General features: G+C 41.8%; 1 protein-coding gene across 6 annotated transcripts in view; it reads right to left on the minus strand.

Moving 5' to 3' along the window:
• The window catches only part of SPRY1 (sprouty RTK signaling antagonist 1), a 67,241-nt gene extending 46,072 nt beyond the window's left edge, over positions 1-21,169 (minus strand). Inside the window, exons 1-3 of one of the 6 annotated variants that reach the window (XR_012645421.1) lie at positions 20,997-21,169; positions 19,800-20,265; positions 9,017-9,079 (exon numbers count right to left, since the gene is read on the minus strand). Coding sequence is in view for 4 of the 6 variants with exons in the window: in XM_074993339.1 (XP_074849440.1) it covers positions 15,481-16,443 (963 nt within the window). In the remaining 2 variants the exon portion in view is untranslated. The other 5 variants (XR_012645422.1, XM_074993337.1, XM_074993339.1 and 2 more) reach the window with 5 other exon arrangements.
• Positions 21,170-24,013: the final 2,844 nt, after the last annotated feature.

The raw sequence follows: 24,013 nt of genomic DNA on the forward strand, positions 1-24,013 counted from the left end.
TGGCCTGTACACCTCTGCAGAACAGTAGCACATGTTTATATGGCTAGGACATAGCCTCTTTGCACCAAAGGCAAGAACATGAACTACCCAGACATAACTTAGCTTTATATTTATGTTTTCAAAAAAGAAAGTTCTTTCTGTGGAAGAACCTTGAGGCCTAAAAGTCTGCCACCATCCTTTTAAAATTTCCTTTTCCCCCAGCTAAGCCAAAAACAATTTTGCACATCAGCAAATTTTTAGCACAGCTGGTGCTCCTAGAAAACAATGTGCCCCTCTAGCTCTTGATATAGCACATCCTTGCAGACCTCATCCACTCTTCCCCATCTTCTACCCCTTATTAAACAGTAACTATTTTACTGCTAAGGGATGTTAACCCCCGTAGTTGCAGGGTCTAGGGCAACTGATTCTCTCCAGCACAGCTAAAATATGAAACAGGAAACTGTGATGTCATGTCTAGTAAGCCATCAAAAAGCACCTTGTTTAAAATAGAAAAATCAGAGGAGCTCATTACAGTTTTTAAATATTCTATATTTTGGCATGACACCTACCTACCTAAAAGTCATTGTAAAATGATACTGACAAGGTTACATAAAATCGAAAGGAAGCAGTAAAATATTCCTACATGCATCACTTGCTTTTCAGATGAACACTTGCTTTGGAAAGGAGGAGAGAGCCATCAGTTTTACAAAAGAATGTTATACAAATTAGCACTGCCTCTTGCAAGATGAACAAGTCTGAATTTCTATGGAAATTTTTGATATAAAATGGCTGACTGAATATTTTAGGCATGTAGACATTATTTTAGGCATTGTAGACACATATATTACATAAAATATCGTTTGTATATACCTAGACCATAAAAACAAAAATAACTTATTACTGAAGCAATTATTGTTACATAAGCACCACTGATGGGCATGACACTTTACAGAAACAGAAAGGCTACAGTTACACTAGAAGCATCTGTCAACAGACTTTTCTGTTGGAGGAGATTTTCCAAGAAAACGTCTGTCATCAGAATGCAGCCATACACTAAAGTGGATTGAAAGAGCGATCAACAGAGAGCGGATGGACAGCCCAGTCCCCTCTTGACAGAACGGCAGACCAGAAGCTCAGCAAACAGGGCTGTCCAGCAAACTGGAAGCCATTTGTCAAAAAAAAGCCCCCCAGAGCTTTTTTGTTGACAGAATTTGTCAACAAAGGCACTCTCTGTCTCTCCTACATGAGAGAAGGTTGTCAGTAAAAGTGCTGATTTTTGCTGACAGTATTTTGTGTGTGGACGCTCCACAAGTTTTGTCAACAAAACTGGGGTTTTGTTGACAAAACTCCCTAGTGTAGCCATAGTCAAAGGGTTTACCTGAGTGTAACAGCCAAGCTAGATAATCATAGCTCTCAATCTATATGTAGCAGACTTTTATTTAAATTCGACATATATGGATACACAGAATGCTAAGAGCTAAGCTAGTAATTATTAGCAAAGTCAACCAAATTACAAAGTTTGCTACATGATCTAAAGAAAAATGTGCTGTTTGCAATGAAATTGGCATGAATATTATGCAAGTCAGAACCAGTTGGTACAATGGACTGTGCTGAAGATTACCATCCTCAAAAAAGAAAATATAAAAGAAGTTATTTGAAATATAATGGTTCGTAGACACACTTTCTCTGAAAGTGGCATGCTAATAAACGGCCCAAAATATGCTAATAAGGCACAGATGCAAATTCCCTGCACCTCATTAGCATAATGTCACGTGATCTGGAGTCTGGAAGACGTTTTTCCAGACTCCAAAATGCCGTTTAGAAGCACGGCCCATGGGGGATCTTCCAGAAGGAAGTCCTTCTTCTGGAGGCCCCTTCTTCCTGAAAATATGTGCCTCATTAGCATATTTTGGTCCGTTTATTAGCATGCCACTTTCGGAGAAAGCGGCATGTGTAGAAACAGCCAGATACAGAAGAAAACTTCTATAAAAGTTAAACACTCTGCTACTTTATGGAGTTTTTCAAGCTGTATGTGGAATGTTGTAGCCTGACTAATTGAGAGCAGTGCAGAAAAAATATATCCTTGAGCTTCATTTATACAAAAATATAAAGATGCTTATCTTTAGTAGTTTACATTGGCTCAATTCAGATTTCAAAAGAAAATATTCAATTTTATTTCAGATGAACAGAATCCTAAACTCTGGGCATGTTCCACATTCTAAAACACACACACACACACTCTCTCTCTCTCTCTCATAACAATGACTAAATATTCCATGCCCAACACCACTGCATTCAAATATGACACCATTTATTCTCTAACTATCCTTGATGGTACATGAAGAAATGTCCACGCAAGCATAAAGTATTTTAGCACATTAATACATTTTTAAAAGTAGCACAGACTTCCAGATTTAGCCACTAAAGATATGTCCTTTATGCAGCCAAGGATCTAGCATACTGTAATATCCAAATTCTCCTCTGAGGCTATGTCTAGATTACTGGAAATCTGTCAACAGTTTATGTCAGAAGATCGCACCCAAACTGCCAAGTAGATCATAAGAGGGACAGGGACCAGCTGGATGGCCCAGCCACTCTATCGGCAAAATGGCCAACTGGAAGAACTGCAACAGATGGCCATTGACAGAGGCATTATTCCTTGTGGGGAGCAGGATAAGACATAGCCTGAGTGTCTTTGCATTTAGGCCAATACAGTCGTTTCAGAAATCCTCCACTTAAAAACAAGCAAATAAGAGGCTCTTTGCCTGTGAGTTGAGCAAAATCAGTCATAGACAATGAGGAATGCTGTTTGGCAATCATTTGGTATCATTATTCTTCAGATGCCAAGAGCACCCCATAAGTTACCATGAAACAGGTCTCTCTCTGCAGCTATTTTGAAGTACTTCAGGAATTGGCAGAAAAGGATTCCAGGACAGGAACTCAAATTCAGAGTAAGTGCAGTAAAACAGTTCAGAATTTATGTATTAAACGAAGAAGGGAGGTTGGGATTTCACTGTCTTTAAAGTTAAATTTATGAAGAGGGATAAAATGTAAGGAATCAAACAGAAGGGCCATTAAATATAAGAGCATTCCAAAAGATCCTGTCGTCCAGAACTCCTGGATTTGGGGGTATTCTTGCCAAACATTATGGGACGAATCACTCACTCTGTAGTTCCTCTAATCATTGTAATTTTTCTAAGCCGTGTTTTCACTTAAATTCCTATGAATGTTAATGTGAACAACCTGGCTTTATCTTGATCATATCAGACTATGGCTAGCTACATCTACACCAACCTGAAAGATCAACCCACTCAGGGTCAATCTTGCCAGGGTCATAGTCGATCCCTGTACTCCTTGCAAGATGCAAGGAATAAAGCAGGTTGACCTTGCTTAGTATGAACAGCCAAGTAAGCCAAGTGCAGATAGGTCAATTCTAGCTACGCAACTACTGTAGCTAGAATTGCCTATCTGCAGTTGAATTGCGTTGCCTAGTGTAGACACATAGCCTGTATTAAGTGGGTCAGCTCACTTTTGAGCTTCAGAAGAAGAATTAAAAAAAAGTTTAGGGCCAAAATTTTCAAAAATAGGAGCTCAGATGCAGGCTGCTAACTCCACAGGATCCATCAGTCCCAGCAGAGTTGCTTTTTAAGTGATAAAGAAGCTCCTAGCATGTTGGAAATTGGACCATTTATTTAAATGTGTATATATGGTGTGACAGACCACAGCTGTTGGATCTGTGCTTTTATGCTCCCCTGGGACTAAAGATCAGCTTGCAGCACCAGGTCAAACCAACACTGGGGGGCTAATTAAGCACCTGCAGGCAATCAAGGCCTGTGGAGCCCTTGAAAAGGCTTCCCCTCAGGTAAGGAGGGGAAGGAGAAAGGGGATGGACCAGGAAGGAGAGCCCTGCAAGAGCAAAGGATTGCTGGAGCTACAGGGAAAGGGTCTGGGGAAGTGGCTCAGGGAGGCAGCTGTTGCCCTTTCAGCTGAGGGAGACAGCCCCTCCAGCAGCAGCTGCCTGGGGTCCCTGAGCCAGACTCCAGATCAAGTGAAAGGGGACTGGGTTCCCGCCAGGCTGCCCTCCACATTCCCCAGGACAGCTCAGAAGGAGCAGGGGGAGCCTCAACATTCATGTGGGGACTTCCCCCATTCATAACGGTGCCTATGATGAGTATGTAACCCCCCTGGGAGGCAGAGCAAAAGGGGACACAGCGAGCCTCTGAGGCAGTACCTTAACCGCCCGAAAGCGCAGGACCACGAGGGATTGCTCAGGACTTTGTCACAATGGATTTAGGAGTTTAATTTTAGGATCCAATTTTTGTGCAATCTTTAAGCCAAAAAACCTGAAGAGCCAACCCATAGTATCTCCCCTTTTCATTTTCTAGTGCCTACAATACAATGCTACATGTTCTTGAGCTAGGGTCTTATGTCAGGCAGTATGGTTGAGGGGACAAAAAGCAAGAGAGGAATCCAGGAACTCCTAGATTCTAAAATTAGATGCAACATCAAGGCAAGGTATAGCCTTGGGCAATTAATTTACTCTCAGCATCAAATTCCATTTTGCAAGTGGGTGTATCTCCGAATAAAATTAATAGAAGCTTACTCACTTATGCCATGGCTGAATTTGACCCGTGGGGGTCTGTTTCCCTATCTGTGAAATTAGGACAATAAAATAATAATACTTACCTACCTTATTGAGATGTGGTGAATAGTTCAATCTCTTCACAGATCCCTGCTCACTAATGGTGACCTCATACATTTCTCAAAAATAAGATTTTTTGCAGGTTCCAGAAGACAAAAATTTAGCATTTACCCTGACAGAATGGAGTAAGATGCTTGGTCCTAATAAGGGTATCTGCAACACAGAGAACATTAGGGAGCTTAGGGGAAGGGTCTGGCTTCACAGTGTTACGTGGAAGAGTTATTGCAAGTCCACAGGTGGGGAAGGTCAGAGATACATCTTAGGAATGGCTGCAAACAGAGCAGGGATCTGTGCAGCTGCACAATAAGACATACTTAGGGATGACCTTCACCCTGATGAAAAACTTTTGCAGAATTTAATAAGCATGAACCTAATAAGAGTATTGAGAACTTTCTCTGTAACACTATAGAATACAACAGAGAATTATTGCATGTTGAAACTAACCTTAGGGTTCTACAGCAGGATACATTCAGTTGCATGAAATCTGACCATTTCTGTAGAACTCAATTATTCCATCCTTATTAAATTATATGGGAGTTTTCCAGAAAGGAAGTAAGATACACAGGTAATATTCTTCTTTCACAGGTGGGAAAACTAAGGCAAATAGTCACAAAGCAACGTCACTGATGTAGGCAACTTTAGAACTCAGCCTCTAGCTAAGGCCACTCTCTTCTGTCTTTCAGGTGTACTAACAAGAACCAACAGGGAAGGTCTATAGTCTCAGCCTCCACCAGCTGTTCAAATTGAGTAAGGCCCCAAAATTTAAAAAGATCAATTCTAGCTTTTGCATCCTTCTGTGTCTTTTTGGTGTATTTTATTGCAAAGTGTAAAACACTTCTAATCAGGTAATTGTGTGGGTGAGAGCAGGAAGGAAGAGACATAAGAGCAATCGAGTTAGACAATTTTCCACTTGCCATTTAGATTTTAAGAGCAGGGAGCTCTTAGTGGAACATCTCATTTTTACGAAATATAACAAAGCGTACTGAGCCTCATTTAAAAACTTGGAAATATTGAGAACTTTTTCTGTCACACATTGTTCCTGACACCTTTTTCATTACTTAGAAAGTCTGCAAAAGACATTTTTTGAGTTCCTCTGTTTCTGCTCCTAATTCCCCAATCAAAATTGTATGTTACTACACTCTCCACTGCTATCAATAGCTTAACTACTACAAATAGAAAACTGACTTCAGGTGGGTGAGTAACCAGTGCAAATCAATGTTCATGCTCATCCCTCCAAAAAAAAATGACATACTGTAAGGTTGCCATCTACACTACAGGCTTGTTTTGAGCAGCTTAGCCCTGTCATCCAACACTGTTGAAAACTGGTTTAGTGGCAAAAAGAAGAGAGGGGACCAGAGTTTAAATGTGGTTTTCTAACAAAGCTTCATTACATCTACAGTGAATACTTCAGGAAGGCTACTCATGTAAGAAAGAGGGTTTATTAGGACACACCTCTGTTTCCCATGTGACCTCCAATTTGGTCATGTGCAAAGTTCAAAAGCGCAGAATGTACTTCCACAAGCAAGCAAATAAATACTTGATGTGTACATACATATATACTCATTTGCAAAGAAAGTTGCCCACTTGTTGAACCAGATCAAATCTGAGACCAAATGACAAGTTAGCACCAAATATAGGCAGACTTCCCTGCAGCACTCTGTTCAATGATTTTTAATTTTTTTCCTCTCTCTAGTAGGAAGTCCAACTTGCCAACATGTTTGTTTATGGCCTGAGAAATACAAGGACAGAATTCATTTCTGTGTTTGGAGTGAGGGTGAACATCTGAAACATCTTAAAGCCTTCCCAGTACTGTTTATAAGGAGATCTGGCAACCAAACAGAATTGTTTCTGCATTTATGTTTTTAGTGAAACTATCCTAATTATACACATGGAAAGAGAATTATTCTATCAGTTTTCTACTAGATGTTGGTAGTTCTTTATATAATAGGGAAGATACCTGTATCTAATGGCTAACATTATGTGGCAAATATAAACTTTTCTATTTGACATGGTTACTTAAAAGGACAAGTGGCTCTGTAGTACAGAAAATACATAAGAAAGTATTTAATTGCCTTTAATAAGTATAAAAGGCAATCATAAAACAGATATAGGATATATTAAAAAGTGCCTCAAAAATCAAAAAGCATGATTCTTGACAGTGCCTATTGAGATATTATACTGAAAGGAAGCCTGGATTTCCACGTTTTGAAAAACAAAAAAGTATTGACTTTGTTTTTCAAAATCATCTGTTGATTTATTCTCTCGGGCATATGTTTGACCCATATATTCAGTGCCAACTTGCTGAAGCTAAATCAATGATTACATCCATAAAACTACAGCACAGCTTCTAAACTGGGAGGTCAGTGTGTACTTCTACATTCACTGGCTCTAAAATAAAATAAGTGCAGAGCAAACATTATCTATTGTTAATTACCTGTAAAGTCGGGCTTTAGTCACTTCCCCTGGTTTTAGGGGCTCTGAAGTGAAACCTAAAAGAAGCCACCCATTGTTTTCAATTGTGCAACAGCCAGGAGCAAATAGGGCTCAAATTGCAGCTTTGAAAGGCAACAGGAAATTGGCATACCGCTAATCTGTACTAAACTATTCATAGTAACAAAGGCTACATTCCTGCTAAAATATTCACCATTAGAAATCCAAGGCAGATCTGTTTAGTAAGGACCACAGAATAAATCTGTAGAAATAAAAGGGCTTTTTTAATTGGAAGACCATAATGGGATCTGGCTTTTCTTTCCTTCCCCTGAAAGTAACATGTATTATTTATACCTCTGCTCCGAGTATCCTTTGAAACTAGGTAAAAGTCAAGTGATCAGGATCATTGCCATTTTCAAATAGTATTTAATAAGCTAATAGGAGGCCATCTGTCCATTAGATGGTTTAGCTAGATCATACTGTACAAATGTGCCATATGATTAGAACTCCAAAAAGCATTTAAAATTTTCCTCAGTTTGTTTGGATTATATATTTTCTAATTAAAAGCACTAATGTTAAGTCACAATAATCAAATGAATAAGAACAGGACATTTTATTATACACAACTTAAGACTTTAGGGGAAAATACAAAGTTTAGGGTTCAACGGGTTCCGATTCTTTCAAGTGTATTTTTGGAAGAATAACCTAAGTGGTGCTTAAAACACAGGGCTGAAAGTCAGAAGGTGTGGGTTCTGCTACATGACTTCAGGCAAGTCACATAAATTCTTGAAATTCAGTTTTCTCATCTGTAAGAGGGAAATCTATACCTCACGGGAGTGTTATGAAGCTTAGTTAATTAAGAAATGAATCCATAAAATGCTTGAAGACTGTCAGGTGGAGGATGTTTAGGTAACATTGTATTTTCTGCCATTCTAGGAGCCTCAAGAGTAAAGTTATCCATAACCAATTACGGAAAGCTGTTCAGCTCTAATTGCAAACCAGCTCAACTTTTACTCTGTTACGCATACCTGTTAATAGTGACCGATGTCTGTGCAATTGTCTTTGTGAGTGCTCTCGCTCCAGCATGAAAACATCAACTTTATAAATGGAAAAACACACACATGAAAATGTCTTTCAAGATCTCCCATTTTCTTCTTTAACACCAGCACCTACTTTTAGAGAGGGTTTTTGACTCTTCGCAGGGCAGCAAAGTGTTTTTAAACTATAAAAAGATATTTCCTTACCATCATTAAACTTAGACCCCCAAATCCAAATGATCTTGAACTTTGGCAGATCTGATAAACTTTACGCCTAGCGCTATCTTTATAAATGGTCCAAAGCAAAAACTCTAGATCCTAAACAGCTCCAAGATTTTGTGGCTGTGCAGAGCCATTTTCATTGTGATTCATCAAATATAATATAAACATTTAGAAGTTCAGAGAACAAGCATGGTTAAGGCAAGAATCTGCACTGCCACACAAAGGTAGATACTTATCCTTTAATAGTGCCTCTCAGCCAAACGATTCCAGAAGTACTATGCCTGCGATACAGACGTAACAGTGAAATAGTTACCCTCAGACTGAAGGAGTCAGTCAACAGATACAGAACAAAGAAGCAGGAGTAGGTGGATTGTGCCCAAGGACAGCTAACAAACTTCGCTATTAAAAAATAAAGAAATCATCCAATATCCAGATTTCTTAGAAGACATCAGGCTATAATCTCTGCCAAAAGGTTCCTATGTTACCAGAGGCTGCATGGCTCTTCTGGCTCAACTTCCACAAGTGCTGCTTCCAGAGCTTGGAGATACAATGGCATGGAGAAAACACATCAATCCTTGTGGATGAATTAGGAATGATGGCATGTTGAAGAGGGACTTGCCCAGACCTCAAACAGAAGGCAAATTACCTTAATAACAGGAGCTGGAAGAGGAAATCTTCTAGGCACTGCAAGGATTAATGGAAGGGTTTCCTAGGGGAAAAAAAAGGGTATTTAAAATAAAATGCCTGAGATTAGATTCATTGATTATGAAGTGGTATTGTATACAATTAGCATAAAATACATTTTCCAAGCTTATATGCACTGTATTCCAGCAGTTAATAATGACTTATTTTCCATTGTGTCTTAAGTACTCAATATTATAACCAAGAAAAACATTTAAGTGTATACATACATTCCATACAGTAGACTGAATTTAAACATCATATTTAGTAAAAATCACCATTATACAGTCCACTCAGAGCTGCCTATAGTTGAATTAGACACTAACATAAGATACAAGTTCAGTGTTACAGAGCCAAATTCATCCCAGGTGTAAATCCAGCAATTCCAGCAGCATTATACCAGAAATTAATTCAATCCATCCTGCAGATGAGTTCTGTATTGGCTATAAAAACAGTAATACAATGGTAATGCCCCAAGAACTCAGTAATGACTATTCCATTGTGTTAAGAGCTGTCGAAACCAGGGTACATTTAAACTTACACACTGTGGAGAGCCATCTTCTGGGGTTTGATTTAGCGCATCTAGTGGAGACATGCTAAATTGAAAGCTGAGGGTGGCCCATCAGTGCTTGTACTCTATGCAGTTGTGGATGGAGTAAGAAAAGTCAACAGGCGAGTGTTTTTAATTGAGCAGTATACAGTGCATGTGGGAAAATGGGAAGTAGGATAGCTCTTAGTTTGTGCTTGTAATTTGATAAAAATAGACAGAACTTGTGCCAAAAATCTCTCCAATAATAGTAGTTCTGCTACTAGCACACTGTCCCAATCAGAAAGGGGGTAGGAGCAAGAATTAAATGTACTTCTGTTTCAGTTCTATGCATTATCCACAGCTGTTCTTTTAGCCTCCTCATGGCTTCATCTTCCAGATGAAGGTACCACATCAGACCGATGTACTGATAACCCAAAGTCCATGCTCCAGTCAGGGTGAGAGAGGCCTCTGGAGTAACTGCAAGTGAATTGCTGTTTTTCAGAAGAATCCCCCTCCAAAGGGAGGAGCCCCTGAAAAAGCAAATGTGGTAGACAACCACCACCAAACCTCAGTGTAAAAAGCCATGCCTTTGTCACCTCTGCTCCGGCACAGGAAATAAAATGGGAAGCTACCATGCCTAGTAATGGGAAAAGTTCTAAAATTAGTCCCAAAAAACAAAGGCTGCTTAAAGAGGTCTGCCAATGGGAAGAATATTTTCAAAACCCTTCGCATCCCGTAAACATTACAGTGTAATGGATGCTAACTGTAGTCATATAATACTAAGTCAGATTTTATTGCTGTTTCTTGGGAGAGACCATCACTACAACACAATATTCCAACTGGAAGTAAGCAAACATTGAGATTCTTCAATGTTCTGAGGCAACAAACAGCAAAGTAGGGGATAGAAAAGTATAGGACAATCCTGACTGCTCCAGAATAAATCAGATACTTGACTTACATCATCCCCCAGTAATGTAAAACAAACCGAACAGGTTCTCTTTATTACTACATATATCCAGACTCAAGAGCAAGTGCCTTGTTAAGAATTATCCAGTTTGGCAAGTGTTTGACTGGCCAATGTTAGAATTATTGTTATGAGATTGCTTCAGTATCACCGCCCCCCCCACCTCAAAATATACTCCTCCTCCTTCTCCTCCTGCACTCCAGCCAATAGCATACTTCGCTCTCCATTTACCATCTGCTTGCAAAATTCTGTAAAATCTGTCTGTCTCTCATCGTAAGACTTTCAGGACATTTTCAGATAAACCAAAGCTAGAATGCCTAGTTACACACAGTCTCCTCTCATCTCATTACCCCAGATATTACGCCACGCATTTCAGAATATCACCAGGCCAAACAGGAGGTTGCCTAGTTTGAATATATTCAAACTAGCATGTCTGGGATAGTCATTCAGCCAAATTTTATATCTATTTATTGTGTATCAGTTTATGATAGAATTTGCTTTATAAACAGAATTATTTTACACACTGAAATTTCAATGTCATGGAAGGAATAGTCTTTCAGCAGAATTAGTATTAAAAAGATTACATTTTTTATCAGTAACTCTTGGTAAATATTGATTTTGCCATACACTTGACGAAAAAAAAGTTTGATATTGAAATTGCTGCTTGCAAATTTATTAGAACCAGTTTAAGGGTATTTACTTTGTATATACTAGTGATTTAACAGTTAAAAACTAAAATTTTAAATCCCTACATTTCCTGTCAGGAAAACTCTAATCCCCAAATACTTTCCAACAACTTTGAACATTTAAATAAATAGAATAAATGCTTAAAAATAGATACAATCCATCAAATGTATAGAAAAAAAAATCAAGTTCTGCCAAAACTAAGTACATGAACAGTACTATTATAGCTCTTTGGTCCCAGTTATTAGAGGGTCAAGATGGGTGAGTGAGGTATTATCTTTTACTGGACCACTTTCTCTTTGAGAGAGAAAAAAGCGTTATAGCTTCAGACAATTCTTCTTGAGGAATGGCTAAGAAAAGCTCTAGTGAAGCTCAAAAACTTGTCACTTTTGCCGACAGAAGTGGTAACATCTTTTATTGGGCCCTCACCTACCAGACTTCCTGCATAAGACTAAAGTATAATATTTCAAAGTAAAATTACCTCTATCAGAAGAAACTTGGGTTTCCTAATCCAGATAGCAGGATCATTTATTTATACTTTAATAGCACTTGGAGGCCAAATGGGTGGGGCCTCATTATGCTGGGTGCTGCACAAACATATACAAAATGGCAGATCCTGTCCCAAATACTTCATGGAATAAAAGGCTGGGCTGAATATATTCCTTCTAATTTTATCATTAAAATCTCAAATGTATTTAGCATCATCAAACCTGGGCTCCTTTTCAACAAGTTATGCACGTAGTTGAATAAAAACTTTGTACAATTACAATCTACGAGAGGAAGAGTATACTTGGAATGTAACAAAAATATTAACTACTAAGCAAGCAGAAAATTGCAGTTGGTGCAGACAGATTTAAAATAAGAACTAACTGCAAGAGCAACGAAGGGTCCTGTGGCACCTTATAGACTAACAGAAAAGTTTTGAGCATGAGTTTTCGTGAGCACAGACTCACTGCATCAGATGTACTCTGATCTGCATCTGATGAAGTGAGTCTGTGCTCACGAAAGCTCATGCTCAAAACTTTTCTGTTAGTCTGTAAGGTGCCACAAGACCCTTTGTTGCTGTTACAGATCCAGACTAACACAGCTACCCCTTCGATACTTAACTGCAAGAGGTTATGCAAATTGTGGAGCTTCTCAGGTGCAGAGTTTAAACACACTTTTGTCTATTTGCTCACTTTTCCCCCCTACTAAAAAGGCATTTCACCAGCTCCACATGCTACTACTAATTGGCCTAAAGCACAGACACTGTCAGACTGAGATGTTGCAGATATTTTCGTATGAAAAAACCTTACACTCTCAAGGCTTCCACAGTGCATTAGAAAGTCAAATATACATTAGCTAGACCAAAAAGCTATTACTCCAATTGCTTAAATATAGCCACCACTTTCATGAAACGTGACACCTATTTAACAGTGCACCACAACTACGCATATGTTTTCTATCTTCAATATAAAGGGACCGACATTGAAGAGGGAGATGTCAGGTTTGAGGAAGAATTTTCCTTGCCATTTTCTCCAGAGTTATTAAGAGCCTTAACTAATCTTTCAGAAACCACAGTCTGTGATGATTAAACTGGAAAAGAATAATGGATTGAGATACAACACTAAGAAATTTCAGCTATGGAAAACAAAGGATTCGGATATAGATTAGTGAAATAAATGGGATCACATAAGGAATCAGAATAACAAATACAATAAACTGTTCAACATATATTAAGAGCGGCACACAATTATGGGAATGAAGCCGCTCCATCTTTTAGGCTTGAATGTTGGCATATTATTGGGAAAGCAGTTGTATCTGAGCACTAGTGATTATTAGACAAAGATTTTGATATCTTAAGAAATGTTTGCAGTTCGGTGTTGAACCAAATTACTAAGAAAAAGTAGCAATACAAAACATTAAGTTCTTCCCAAAAAACCTGCTTTTTTTTTTTTTAAAATCAGCTCTACCACATGAAAAAAAGAAAGAATATTAGTATTTCTACATTGCCACTAGACAAATGTCTCATAAAATCTGATCCTCTAAACTGGTCACTTCTCAGTATGATAATGAAGTTACACTAGAGCACTCAAGTGGACTACCACTTTTACTATCAGAGGAGCATATTTGTGTGTGTCAACAAGAAGTTATAATTCTGTATACCTTATTGTCATAAAAGCTGGACACTTCTTTCAACAAGAGATGCAATTCCTCACAACATTTTAATGACTTATAGCTTTTACACAAACTCCAACAAACAACAAAAATATACTTGGGGAGTCAGTGCTGAAACATTTACTTACAAGAGACCAGTCTAATCAAATATTCTTCATGCTGAGGGGTTACTGATAAACAATTAGAGGGCATTCAAACCAACAAAATCTGAGAACCCATTTGCAGACAATGATGTAGGCTCCTGACTCTTAAATTACCTTTTCTTAAATGTGTTGTTACCATTGCACCAATAGAAATGGGAGATTCTCCACTCATCCTAATCCAAAGCCTGTTTCTGATTTCTGAGCATGTAGATGTGAATGTGTTTCAGCAAATGACTGTGACACTTATATTACTTTCAAGAGAGTTTAAATTATAAGACATAGGTGAGTTCAGTTGTGGTTGGGAAAGTCAGAGTTCCCGCAGGACAAGACAAAACCTAGGATTCCTGAGATAACAGATTTCAGCAACACTGAGACTATTTTCACCCTCTAACTTCCTGCCTTTTATTCAGGGTAATTTGATGTTCAATAGAAAACACACAAAAATCAATGAAGTTAGGAATCCGTGTCTACAGGTGCATTTCCAGAATGCTCTGGTAAATAAACATGGCCTAAACTTCTTGGCAACATCAAGCAAATTACACACATTCAATTTTATTAAATATCTCAGTGAAAATTCATTTGATAATGAATTTTCAACATCAAAATTAGGCAAATGACTTGAACACATAGTAGTGTCTTCACAGTATTGGTTATTCAACCCCCCAATAAAGGACAAGGAAACAAAAAAATAGGAAGACACTTGCAATATGGAAATCATAACACAAACTACCAGTATATTAAAATGAAAAACTCAAGAGACATTTTCATTAATTAATATATTTTCTGCATTATAGTTAACATATGTACTTTCTTTGTGTCACCCTTATTTTCGTTAAGTATTGATATTTTGTTATAGTCAGGCGAGTACATTTTTCAAACAGTCCTTGGCAATAAATATCATAAAATAATAGAGATTCACATAATAAATATTCTTTACAATAAAAAAGTTTTAACAGACTTTTGTCTTAAAAATAGTCAGGATTCCACTTTGTGTTTTATACATAAAATATACAAAAAAGACCACAATTTGTGGCTAAGGCAATAAAACATGGAATAGATTAAAAGTTATGAAACACAAGGCACAGCTAAATTCACTAACAAAGGGAATAAGAGAAGTGTTAAAGATCCAGGAGCTTTTAGGTAACTTAATTCAATGACCCCTGAAGATTACTAAGATATGCACACACCACCAACTTTAACATCAGTATCAATAGGATCTCAATAACCACAGAAACATGGTGACGGGTGGAACGGGTGATGTCCTTCACAGATTTGAAAGCAAAAGAAAGAAATGCAGCCATAATGTCTCCAATGTGAAGAGCTATATAGTGAAGCAAAAACCAAAAACTACATTTAAAGGGGGAAAAAAAAAAAAAAAAGAGTGTACCAGTCAGGCAAGTCCCTGGACTGAGACAATTCCAAGAAAGGTTGGTAAACAGAGGGAAAAGCAGGTTTTTTGCACCATGGAGTAAAAGCCAGGTCTTTAATTTTCTAAGGTTCCAACCCCTCAAGATTAATCCAGCTTGCTCACGAAAGAAGGTGGAACTAGCCCTTGGAACCGAAGAGCGAGACAGCTGCAGAGAACAAAAAGGGCACATTGGGGAAGTTGTTTGCAGAGGAAAAGGCTGAAGAAAAGCCCATTAGCCCTCACTGCCTCTTTCATGAGTGGATTATTTTACAAACCTAGGAGGCCCTGTTAAGCTTGAGGAGCCAAATACAGGCACACAGCCCATGCTTACCAAAGACTGAAATAAACAGGACTGAGTAAAATACTCCACACCTGTCTGAGTGAAGAGAAGGAATATAGGGGAAGGGGTGCACACAAAGGAAAGAACTTGTACACGTGAACTGGAGAAGGATGGGAAGGAGGGTGGTGAGAAAAACCCACACAACAGGAAACTGACCACAGCCTGAAAGCAAGCATTGGAAAAAGTGAAATCTCCCTTCCAAAATTATGAGGGCTTCCCTTGACTTCGAGACGGGCAGCTCTCCAGTTTACAATAGACAGTGTTGGAGTTCTTACATCGGCAACCAGGACGATTGATCCAGTCATAACACCCTCGACATAGCTTTAAGCATCCCTTAGCAGGAGGGTAGCAGAGCAAACAAGGCAAAAATAAGGACATTGCTCCCATGCACAAGTACCTAGAACAGCAATGTGCCTGGGAACAAGAGCAGGGATTATCCGCATACGAGTCCCCTTCATCATCATTGGAACAGTGGTAGAAGATCCCTTTGATTAGGCACATGCAGGTGCTGTACTCCACCATGCTCTCTGCAGAGCACAAGCACTGCCTGTTGCAGGCCAAACACGAAGGTAAGGCCCTCGGGGCAGTGCATTCGCCGCATTTGCACTTTCCACACTGTTCACAGATAAATGTGTGCTGCGTCAAGTCCTCTTTCAAGGGACCCTTCAGGTCATCTACCAGCAAAGATGACTGTTTGGGCTGCGTCCGGATTGTCCTTTCAGATCTGTGGCTTGAACCTGGCCTGGACAGTGGTGATCTTCCCAACAGCCCCTGCTCTGAAGAAGCACTGCTGTTGCTTCCAGAACTAGCTGCACTTCCAGTGCTAGTTGATCTGCTCAACACAGGAGCCTGTACGTTATGTTGGTGTGCCATGGACCCCAGCTGGATGGGTCTGTGCTCATAATTATTATTCACATTAATTGGTATGATTTCATGAGTCCGTTCGTGCTTTTCTTGTCTTGGTGCTGTCCGTGGACCAGACTTTTTCACCACAGATGGGCCTTCAGTATATTCATTGCTGCCCCTGATGGCCTTAATCTGGTCCAGTGACAAGATAGCTGGTGGCTGAATTTCTCTTTCATAGTCCAACCTTTGCCTGCTGTCCAAGGAAGGTTGCTGGATCACAACTAATGAACCTCCACTGCCATGTTGACTTTGGGGCTCCATCAGTAGGGATCTCTACTTCTGGCATTCAGTGGGAACCTGGCATGCATCTGAAATCCTAAGAAAGAAATTAAAAAAAGATATCAAGAGTGAAAGAGAAGTTAGTCGCAGGAAGCTTTTAGAAATAAAAATGTCGTGGCAAGCCACAAATTGCCCTAACCACTTGGTAATGATCTCCTTCGGCAGTGGATTACAATGCTTCTGAAGACCTGGCCAAAGGCCAACTGAAGGGGGTGGGGAAGGAGGAGAGGGAGAGTCTGAGTCTGGCATGACAGATGAGGAATGTAAGAGGAGACCCTGGGCCATTTAAATACAGAGCTTTTCCATTAAAAACAAATAAAGGAAGTATTAACCTGTATGTTTATTTGGCAAGACATGGGAAATAAATGCTTCTCCCTTGGTTACTGAACAAATCAGCAACAGCAATGCTGAGTATTCCAAATCAAATTAGATACCTGACTAAGTACCAGATTCATATTCTGCATAATGAAATTTTCACAGACTCTCACTTTTGTCAGTCTGGGAATGCAGTATTACACTCCATTATCTACCTTGTTTTACACTTATGCTCTATCTTTAAAATGAAACATCCACTGCAAAACAGTCTAAAAACGAAGGTCATTTTCTCCAATAAACAGCTCAAATGTTCCAAATAATGTAGCAAACTCATTATTAAAGTAAGACACCAGATGTAAATAACAGCTTGTTATACAACAGCTCTTTTAAGTGATCTGAGACTACGGGGCAGGGTGTGTGTAGAGATGAGGTAGTAAAGTAAAGCTAGAACAATTTTCAGACATTTTTAAACTTGTCACGTACCTTTTCTCATGAAAAAATAAAACAAAAAATGTATCTTTTCACAAACTACACTTTAAAACATGGAAAAACAAATAGCTCAAATTACATTTTTGTTTTGTTTTTTTTTTTTGTTTTTTTTTATAATTTCTCGTCCCAAATTACTAACACATTCGTAGTGACACTGCAGAATTTTCCAAGTTCTGTAGCTATATAAAACGTAATGAGGGGAAGGTAGTGATCACAGGGTGTGATGGGAAAACACACATTTGCTTTCTTGCACCAGCAGCTAAGGGAAGATTTACTTCCCCCAGTCTCACAGAAAAGTATACCTGCATATGATCATGATTTTATATTCCTTTTCAGACTGTAAAACATGCCAAATCAACTCACCCAATTACCCTAGGAAAATTATCTTGCACATCCAGAGTGTACCTGACACTGCAATGTTCCCAATTCAAGGAAAAGGAGGGAGAGGATGAATAGACAGGGGAGAAGAGCAAAAGTACGCTACTTCAATAGGCAGTTATAGAATTAAAAAATATTAATAACCACTTATCTCAAACTTACACTGGGCCATTAAAAGCATCAAACAATCCAGAGGCCAAAGATCTCCCTTTATACTTAGTATCACCTGTGTAGAGCCTAGGGTTTTAAGATTACACAACCCCATCCCTATTCAGTCACTTCTTTTTTTCCCCCTATCCCACATAACAAGCTCTCCTTTTCCTAAGCCTTACCCTGGGCACACAAAATCCTAGGGATGAATGAACCCAGAAGGGGGAAGAGGTAACAGCTGCAGAGAGGAGAAGTGGGACATTTGGGGGATGAATAATGAGAGTATTTTTAAAGAGGGCAACAAGTGCCTGAAAAACAGGCAACATTACTAGCACACGCCCACTGACAAGCCACATGACACAAAAAGCCAGACCAAAAGCCAGCTGCACAGCACCCAAGTGTTTCTGATGGAAAGAACCGATCCCCCCGCAACCCCCGCAGTCAGATCTCTACTCGCCCCCATCCCCCGAAGGCAAAGGCAACAAAAGGGTAAGGTACCACTTTTGGTGCCCGCGCACAGGTCCCCTGCCGATTCGAGCCCGGTGCCCACAGCACGTCTGCATTTCCTCCAAACCAGTTCTCCAGGCTTGCCCCGGCTGCCCCCCCGGCCCCTCCCCAAGGCAGAATCGCCACCCGGCTCAACTCGGCAGTGCTGCTGCGGAGCGATGGCTCCTGTCTGCCCCACAGAAAGGTGCGGGGGCGAAGGAAGCACACTACCGCCCCGCTTCCAGTTACGGCGGTAGAGCTGCGCCCTCTGCAATCCGAGCCGAGCGAAGCGATGAATAAACAGTTGGCGGAGAGGAAGGAAAAGGGAAAAGTTATGAATGAAAACAAGGGCTTGTCCCCCCGCCTTTTGCAGGAGGAGGGGAAGACGGAGGTTACCATTACCTCAGGGGGGCGGACTTGCCAGACTTAAAGCTGTAGCGTCCCCGCTCGCCTCTGCCAGCGAGCTGGGCGCGTTAGCCTGCGTGCAGGAGATGTTTTCTCCCTGTGGGCTTCCTAAAAGGAAGGAAAAGAGCGGGGGAGGGGAAGCGTCCCTCTCTTTCTCCCGTAGCTTCAGCCCCTCCAGCCCCGCCAAGCCTGGCCCAGCCCTGGAGGGACGCTCCCCACTTGTGGGGCACGGCAGGCGGGGGTGTTAGACAGCTCTGCCGGGAGGCTGGAGGGTTCTGCAGGGAAAAGCTCACTGTAACCAGCACCCCCTCCCGCCCCGCCATTCATAAATGCCCCAGCCTGGCTGGCCTGGGGCGCCCCTTTTCCTGCCCTGCTCCAGGCCTTCTGAGAGGGGCTTTTTAACCGCGGCTCTGGCGCTCGCTCTCACCCACGCGAGCAGTGCAGAGCCCAGGTTCGCCAGGATTTCTAAGCCAGCGACTCTAGCCGGCCCGCCCCTCGGCGCACGCCAGCCTGCTCTCCGCACCAGAGCAAGTCCAGCGCCCTCGGCTTAAAACATCAGTTAAAAGAAGCCGACGGGCGGGCACACACGGTCCTAAGGCGGCCCCACCGCGGGCAGCAGCCTAATCGCACCTGCCCCAAAGACCGAAGGGGGAGATGCAAGCGGCACCTGCTACCGCCTCCAACTCGACACGTGCAAACGGCGGCGGCTGCGCTGCACGCGCCGCTTTAGCCCAGCTCGGCAAAGCTGTGCAAGGAATACAGGGCTGACCTACTCCCCCCAAGTCCCCAATGCACATCGAGCCCTTTAAAGAACCGCACTTGGGATCCAGCGGGCAGCGCAATTGTTAAAGCGTAAATATCGGAGAGGGCGGGTGGGTTTCGTTGCCCCCTCGGAGGACACTCGCCCCCCCCCCACCGCTTTTTTAACCCGCCCCCTTTGGGTTGGAGAGGAAAACTCTTCCGTACTTCTCTCTCCTGCAAAGGACACACACACACACACACACACACACCAGATCCCATTTAGCGAGCGGAGGGAAAGCCAGTTCTGACCCCACCCCATCTCGTTACCCTGGTTCAAAGAAACAAACACTCGGTGGTGCTTTACCCGAACTCACTTGTTCATGGAGCGGGCGCACGTCCCTCGCGGGAGGTAAGTCACGGGGGGCCTCCGAAGAAAGCAATGTCTCCGGCTGCCAGTCCGTCTCGCTCTGCAGCTAGAGGTGACGACAATCACGCCCCTGCTGCAAATGGTTCGTCTCGAGCTAGCAAACTACTAGCATCGCAAGATGCGGGCGCAACTGCCGCCCGCAGACGAGCAGAGGCAGCTACAGACGTCACTTGCAGGGGCAGCAACGTGAAAGCCTCCAGCAAGGTACAGCGCAACAAGGAATACAGGGTTCCTCCTTTCTCCCACCGACTTCCACGTTTATTTCCCTTCTCTCACTGGGGTCGTCACACGGGTCTTCCACACTGAACTTGCGTGGTGCATGCACAACAACGTCCCGGATCCAGCACTGCTTCACCGCACGGCCCTGTGGCAAGCCCCCTGCCCTCCGTGCAGCCAAAGTGCAAGGAGATTGACTGGAGTAGGAGAAAAAAAGAGAATTAAACGCAAGTTAATAATGGACAGACGCCTATTTTCAAGCCACCTCTGCAATAACTGGAGCAAGTTCCAAACAAGCGAGCGGCAGAAAGCAATGGCTGTGCCCCTGAGCTCTCTGCAAACTGCCATGTGCTTGCTTGTTGCTGTTGTACACTGATTGACAGGCTTGGAGCACGGTCAGCATGTCAGGCAGAAAACTAAAATATAATGCAACTCCAGGCACCAGCTTCTCGCATGAAGTGCTTTAAAATCTCCTTGGCATTTCAAGTGGCGCAAACCACGTTCCAACACGCAAGAACAAAATCTGCATTAAGCAAGGCGGACAATGCAATTACTTAACTTGAAGTTGTATAATTGCCAGCAAATTGTAAGTGGCTTTACCTATATTACTAGAAAAATCAAGAGACTAGTTTTCTGCCTATCATGCAGCACAGTACGTATATACTCATTTCATGCAGTGGACTTGTTGCAGATGAACTACAAACAGAGGCAAATAAAAGTGTATCACTGCGGTTCCTATGAAAGCATTCGCAGCAAAACAGCATTTCAATTCAGAACATAAATGCTAGCTGCATCTGGCAAACCCACCACTACGCTTAGACCTTAAAACGAGAGTTTAAAGAGACCCTTCAGTACAAGAACAAACATGAAGCACCTGATCTGTTCTTAAATGTCTTCAAAAGGCAAAGCAAACGCTGCTTATGCTTACCTAAAACACAGATCAAAAGCCGCTTTCCAAGGCACATTTGAAGTGACTGGAGCTAATTCCCGCGACCGGTATAGACAACAGTTGCTCGCTGTTCTCTGCTCCTATCACTTTGCAATCTGCTATGAGCTTTACTGTTGCTATTACACAGTAAACCCAGCTCTGCACGGCAGCATTTCAGCGCTGAGCCCCCGCCTCCCCCTCAGTCACGCCTCCAATGATGTCAATGTGTCACTCAGAAAGCTTCCCTGAAATCCTGGGACGGAGTTTTCTACAACCCGGCGCCCCTTTCTTCAGTCAGCTGTACGTGCAAATGTCAAGGTTTACTTGCTACCCTATAACAATGTTTGAACCTCCTGGAAATTAGTATGAGATGGACTTGGGCTTATCATCTATACCAATACAGCAAACCCTAGATTTAACAGACTAATAATGGGGAAGGGGTGTTCCTTAAACCCAAACATCTGTTAAATCAGAGGGTTTACTGAGATCCCAAACCAAAATGCCTGATGTTGGAGGCGCCAGAGCCCAGTGCCTCTCGCTGCTGGAGCTGTCTGGCTGCACGGGACCCCGTGCCACAAGGCTGGAATTTCCAGAGCCCACTGCAGGAGCTGCCATGGCCACTGGAGCCACCACATGCTCCTCTCCAGAGGGGGGCGTGTGCGAGTGCCCTGAGCCCGAGTTCATGCCTCACCTCTGGTAGGGAGAGCTTATGGTGGCTCTGGCAGTGGCGACTATCCAGGCAGTGGTGGCTGGTAAGTCCTTTACTGTTTGGGGGGTGGGGCTGAGGATTTTACAGGCCCCAGTTAAGCAGGCTTTGGGAACAAGCGGGATCTGGTGGGTGTCCATTGTTCCCAAAGTCCACTAAATCAGGGTCTGTAAAATCAAGGGTTAACTGTATCTCAAGAACTTAAGTGGGCCTAGGTCCTGATCTTGCAAACAGTTACTGTACATGGTCCCATAGAACTAATTAGGACCAACATTGTTGTAAATTAAGTATATTTTCTAGGCTAGCCTTGGTAATGCTGTCAGAACCACACTGGAATAAAACCTGTTCATCCTTCTCTCCCTTCCCCCACAAAATAATATCCCTGTAAAAATGACAACATGCAAATCTGTACGCTCTGCTGCCCACATTCATCCCTCTGCTTTTATCTGAGATGGTCCACAAAGATATCAAGCTTTCCACATTAAAAAAAGGATTGATTTGTACTGCAACACTGAAAAGAATCTACATGCCTGATAATGACAAGCAGTGTTCCCTGCCACCACCCAGGAGAGAGTCAGGTGAGATCCAGCAGATTAACAAAGTGCCCACCCCCCCAGGGCAACATGTGCTTCTCCTGGTGGTGCATATCCATGTCTGCCTTGGGGCACATAACACAATTTATTCTGCCCATGAATAGGAAAATTAGAGGGACAACTGATGGCAACGTTGAGATGTAACTGAACAGCCTATATAATTTAGAAAAACCACTAAACAAAAAAAGTCTTGTTATCAAACTCTGTATTCTCAAGGTGGGACCAATTTCTGTTCTAATGACTTTGTGTTTTACCATTTCACCTCACCATTCTTCCATGTTTGTCTTCTTCTTAGGACCCATTCCTGCACGCTGTTCCTTGTGAGCAGATCTCTGTGTCCGTACAATCCCATTGATATCAGTGCACTTAGCACAGGGACTAGAGGTCCATTCTCACAGAATAGCTTGCAAGATCAGACCTTACTCAATGAGTCTCTTTAGATGTATAAAGTGAATCTGATGCATAAGTACTTGCATGATTGGGATTTCTGAATATGAGCTCTTTGAAGCATTGAAACCATGCCTTCTTCTATGTTTGTACAGTTTCTAGCATGTTGTGGACTACATGGGGGAATTATTGCTGCTGCTGCTGCTATTATTAATTTTGCAAGGCTGATATTATCGCTCTTATCCATTTTAGGCCAAATCTTGACCAGTGCTGAGCGTCCACAACTTGCAATGAAGAAGATAAGAGTGGAGAGTGCTCAGTATCTGTCAAGATTTTCATATAGCTATAGGAATGAGAGCAAGAGGTTATCAGCTTCTACGGATTAGCCCAAAGTATGTGTGATGGACCCCCATCCACGCTTTATGGAAAAAGAGTTATGAATATAAATATCTTATAACCACTGAAGTCCTACTATTTTGCTTAATAAAACCTCCTTTGTTGATAATCAAGCCAGGTGTAAACTCGTATTACCTCAGGAGTGCTACCACTGTGCATATCTTCTCTTTCATTGATATAGGAGGCTTACCTAATGAGCCCTTCCCATGCAAATATTCTGCACAGAGATGGATTTATTTTGATTTTTGATCCCTTTCAGGAGCTGATTTCCTGGGTGCTGTGCTCTATAACTTCACTTTCCCAGAGCTGTGCTTAATCAGCATCTGCATCACTCTGCAGGAGGCAGTACTTCCAACTCTATGGCTTGGCTGAGGGAGACCGGAGGATCTGGTTCATCAGGACAAGGTGGTGTGGACTTCCCTGGAGCAAGAAGGCTGGTGTCAGTGGCCTGATCAGCACACTGGGGAACATCCAAAGGGGTCTTCTGTGACAACATCCTGTTACAATATGCATCTGTTTTATACTTAAGGACATATACTTTACAGGGCTACTTCTGCATCAGCATGACTAATATGATTGACAAATTTGCTATCAAGGAGTTTTTAATTGGTTTTACTCTCCCAGTTAGTGGGAGATGCAATATTTTCCTAACGTTGTCATTTTCCATTGCAGCCACACACACAAACGGATCACTCTGTTGATTCGCTCTGTCACCAGACAGTGGCCAGACTGCCCAGCTACTCTGTTGACAGAATGCCTAACCGGAAGCACAGCAGACAGAGCCGCCTGGTGACGTGAAAGTCCTGTCTGTCGACAGAGGCCCCCCAGTAGCATCCAGATGGCTTTTTTGTTCACAGATTCTGTTGAAAAAGGTGTTATGCCTCATGGGGGAGACAAAAGTGCCAAGTTCTGTCAACAATATGTTGACAGAATGC

This window comes from Carettochelys insculpta, chromosome 4 (assembly GCF_033958435.1).
Source record: "Carettochelys insculpta isolate YL-2023 chromosome 4, ASM3395843v1, whole genome shotgun sequence".
NCBI classification, from domain to species: domain Eukaryota; kingdom Metazoa; phylum Chordata; order Testudines; family Carettochelyidae; genus Carettochelys; species Carettochelys insculpta.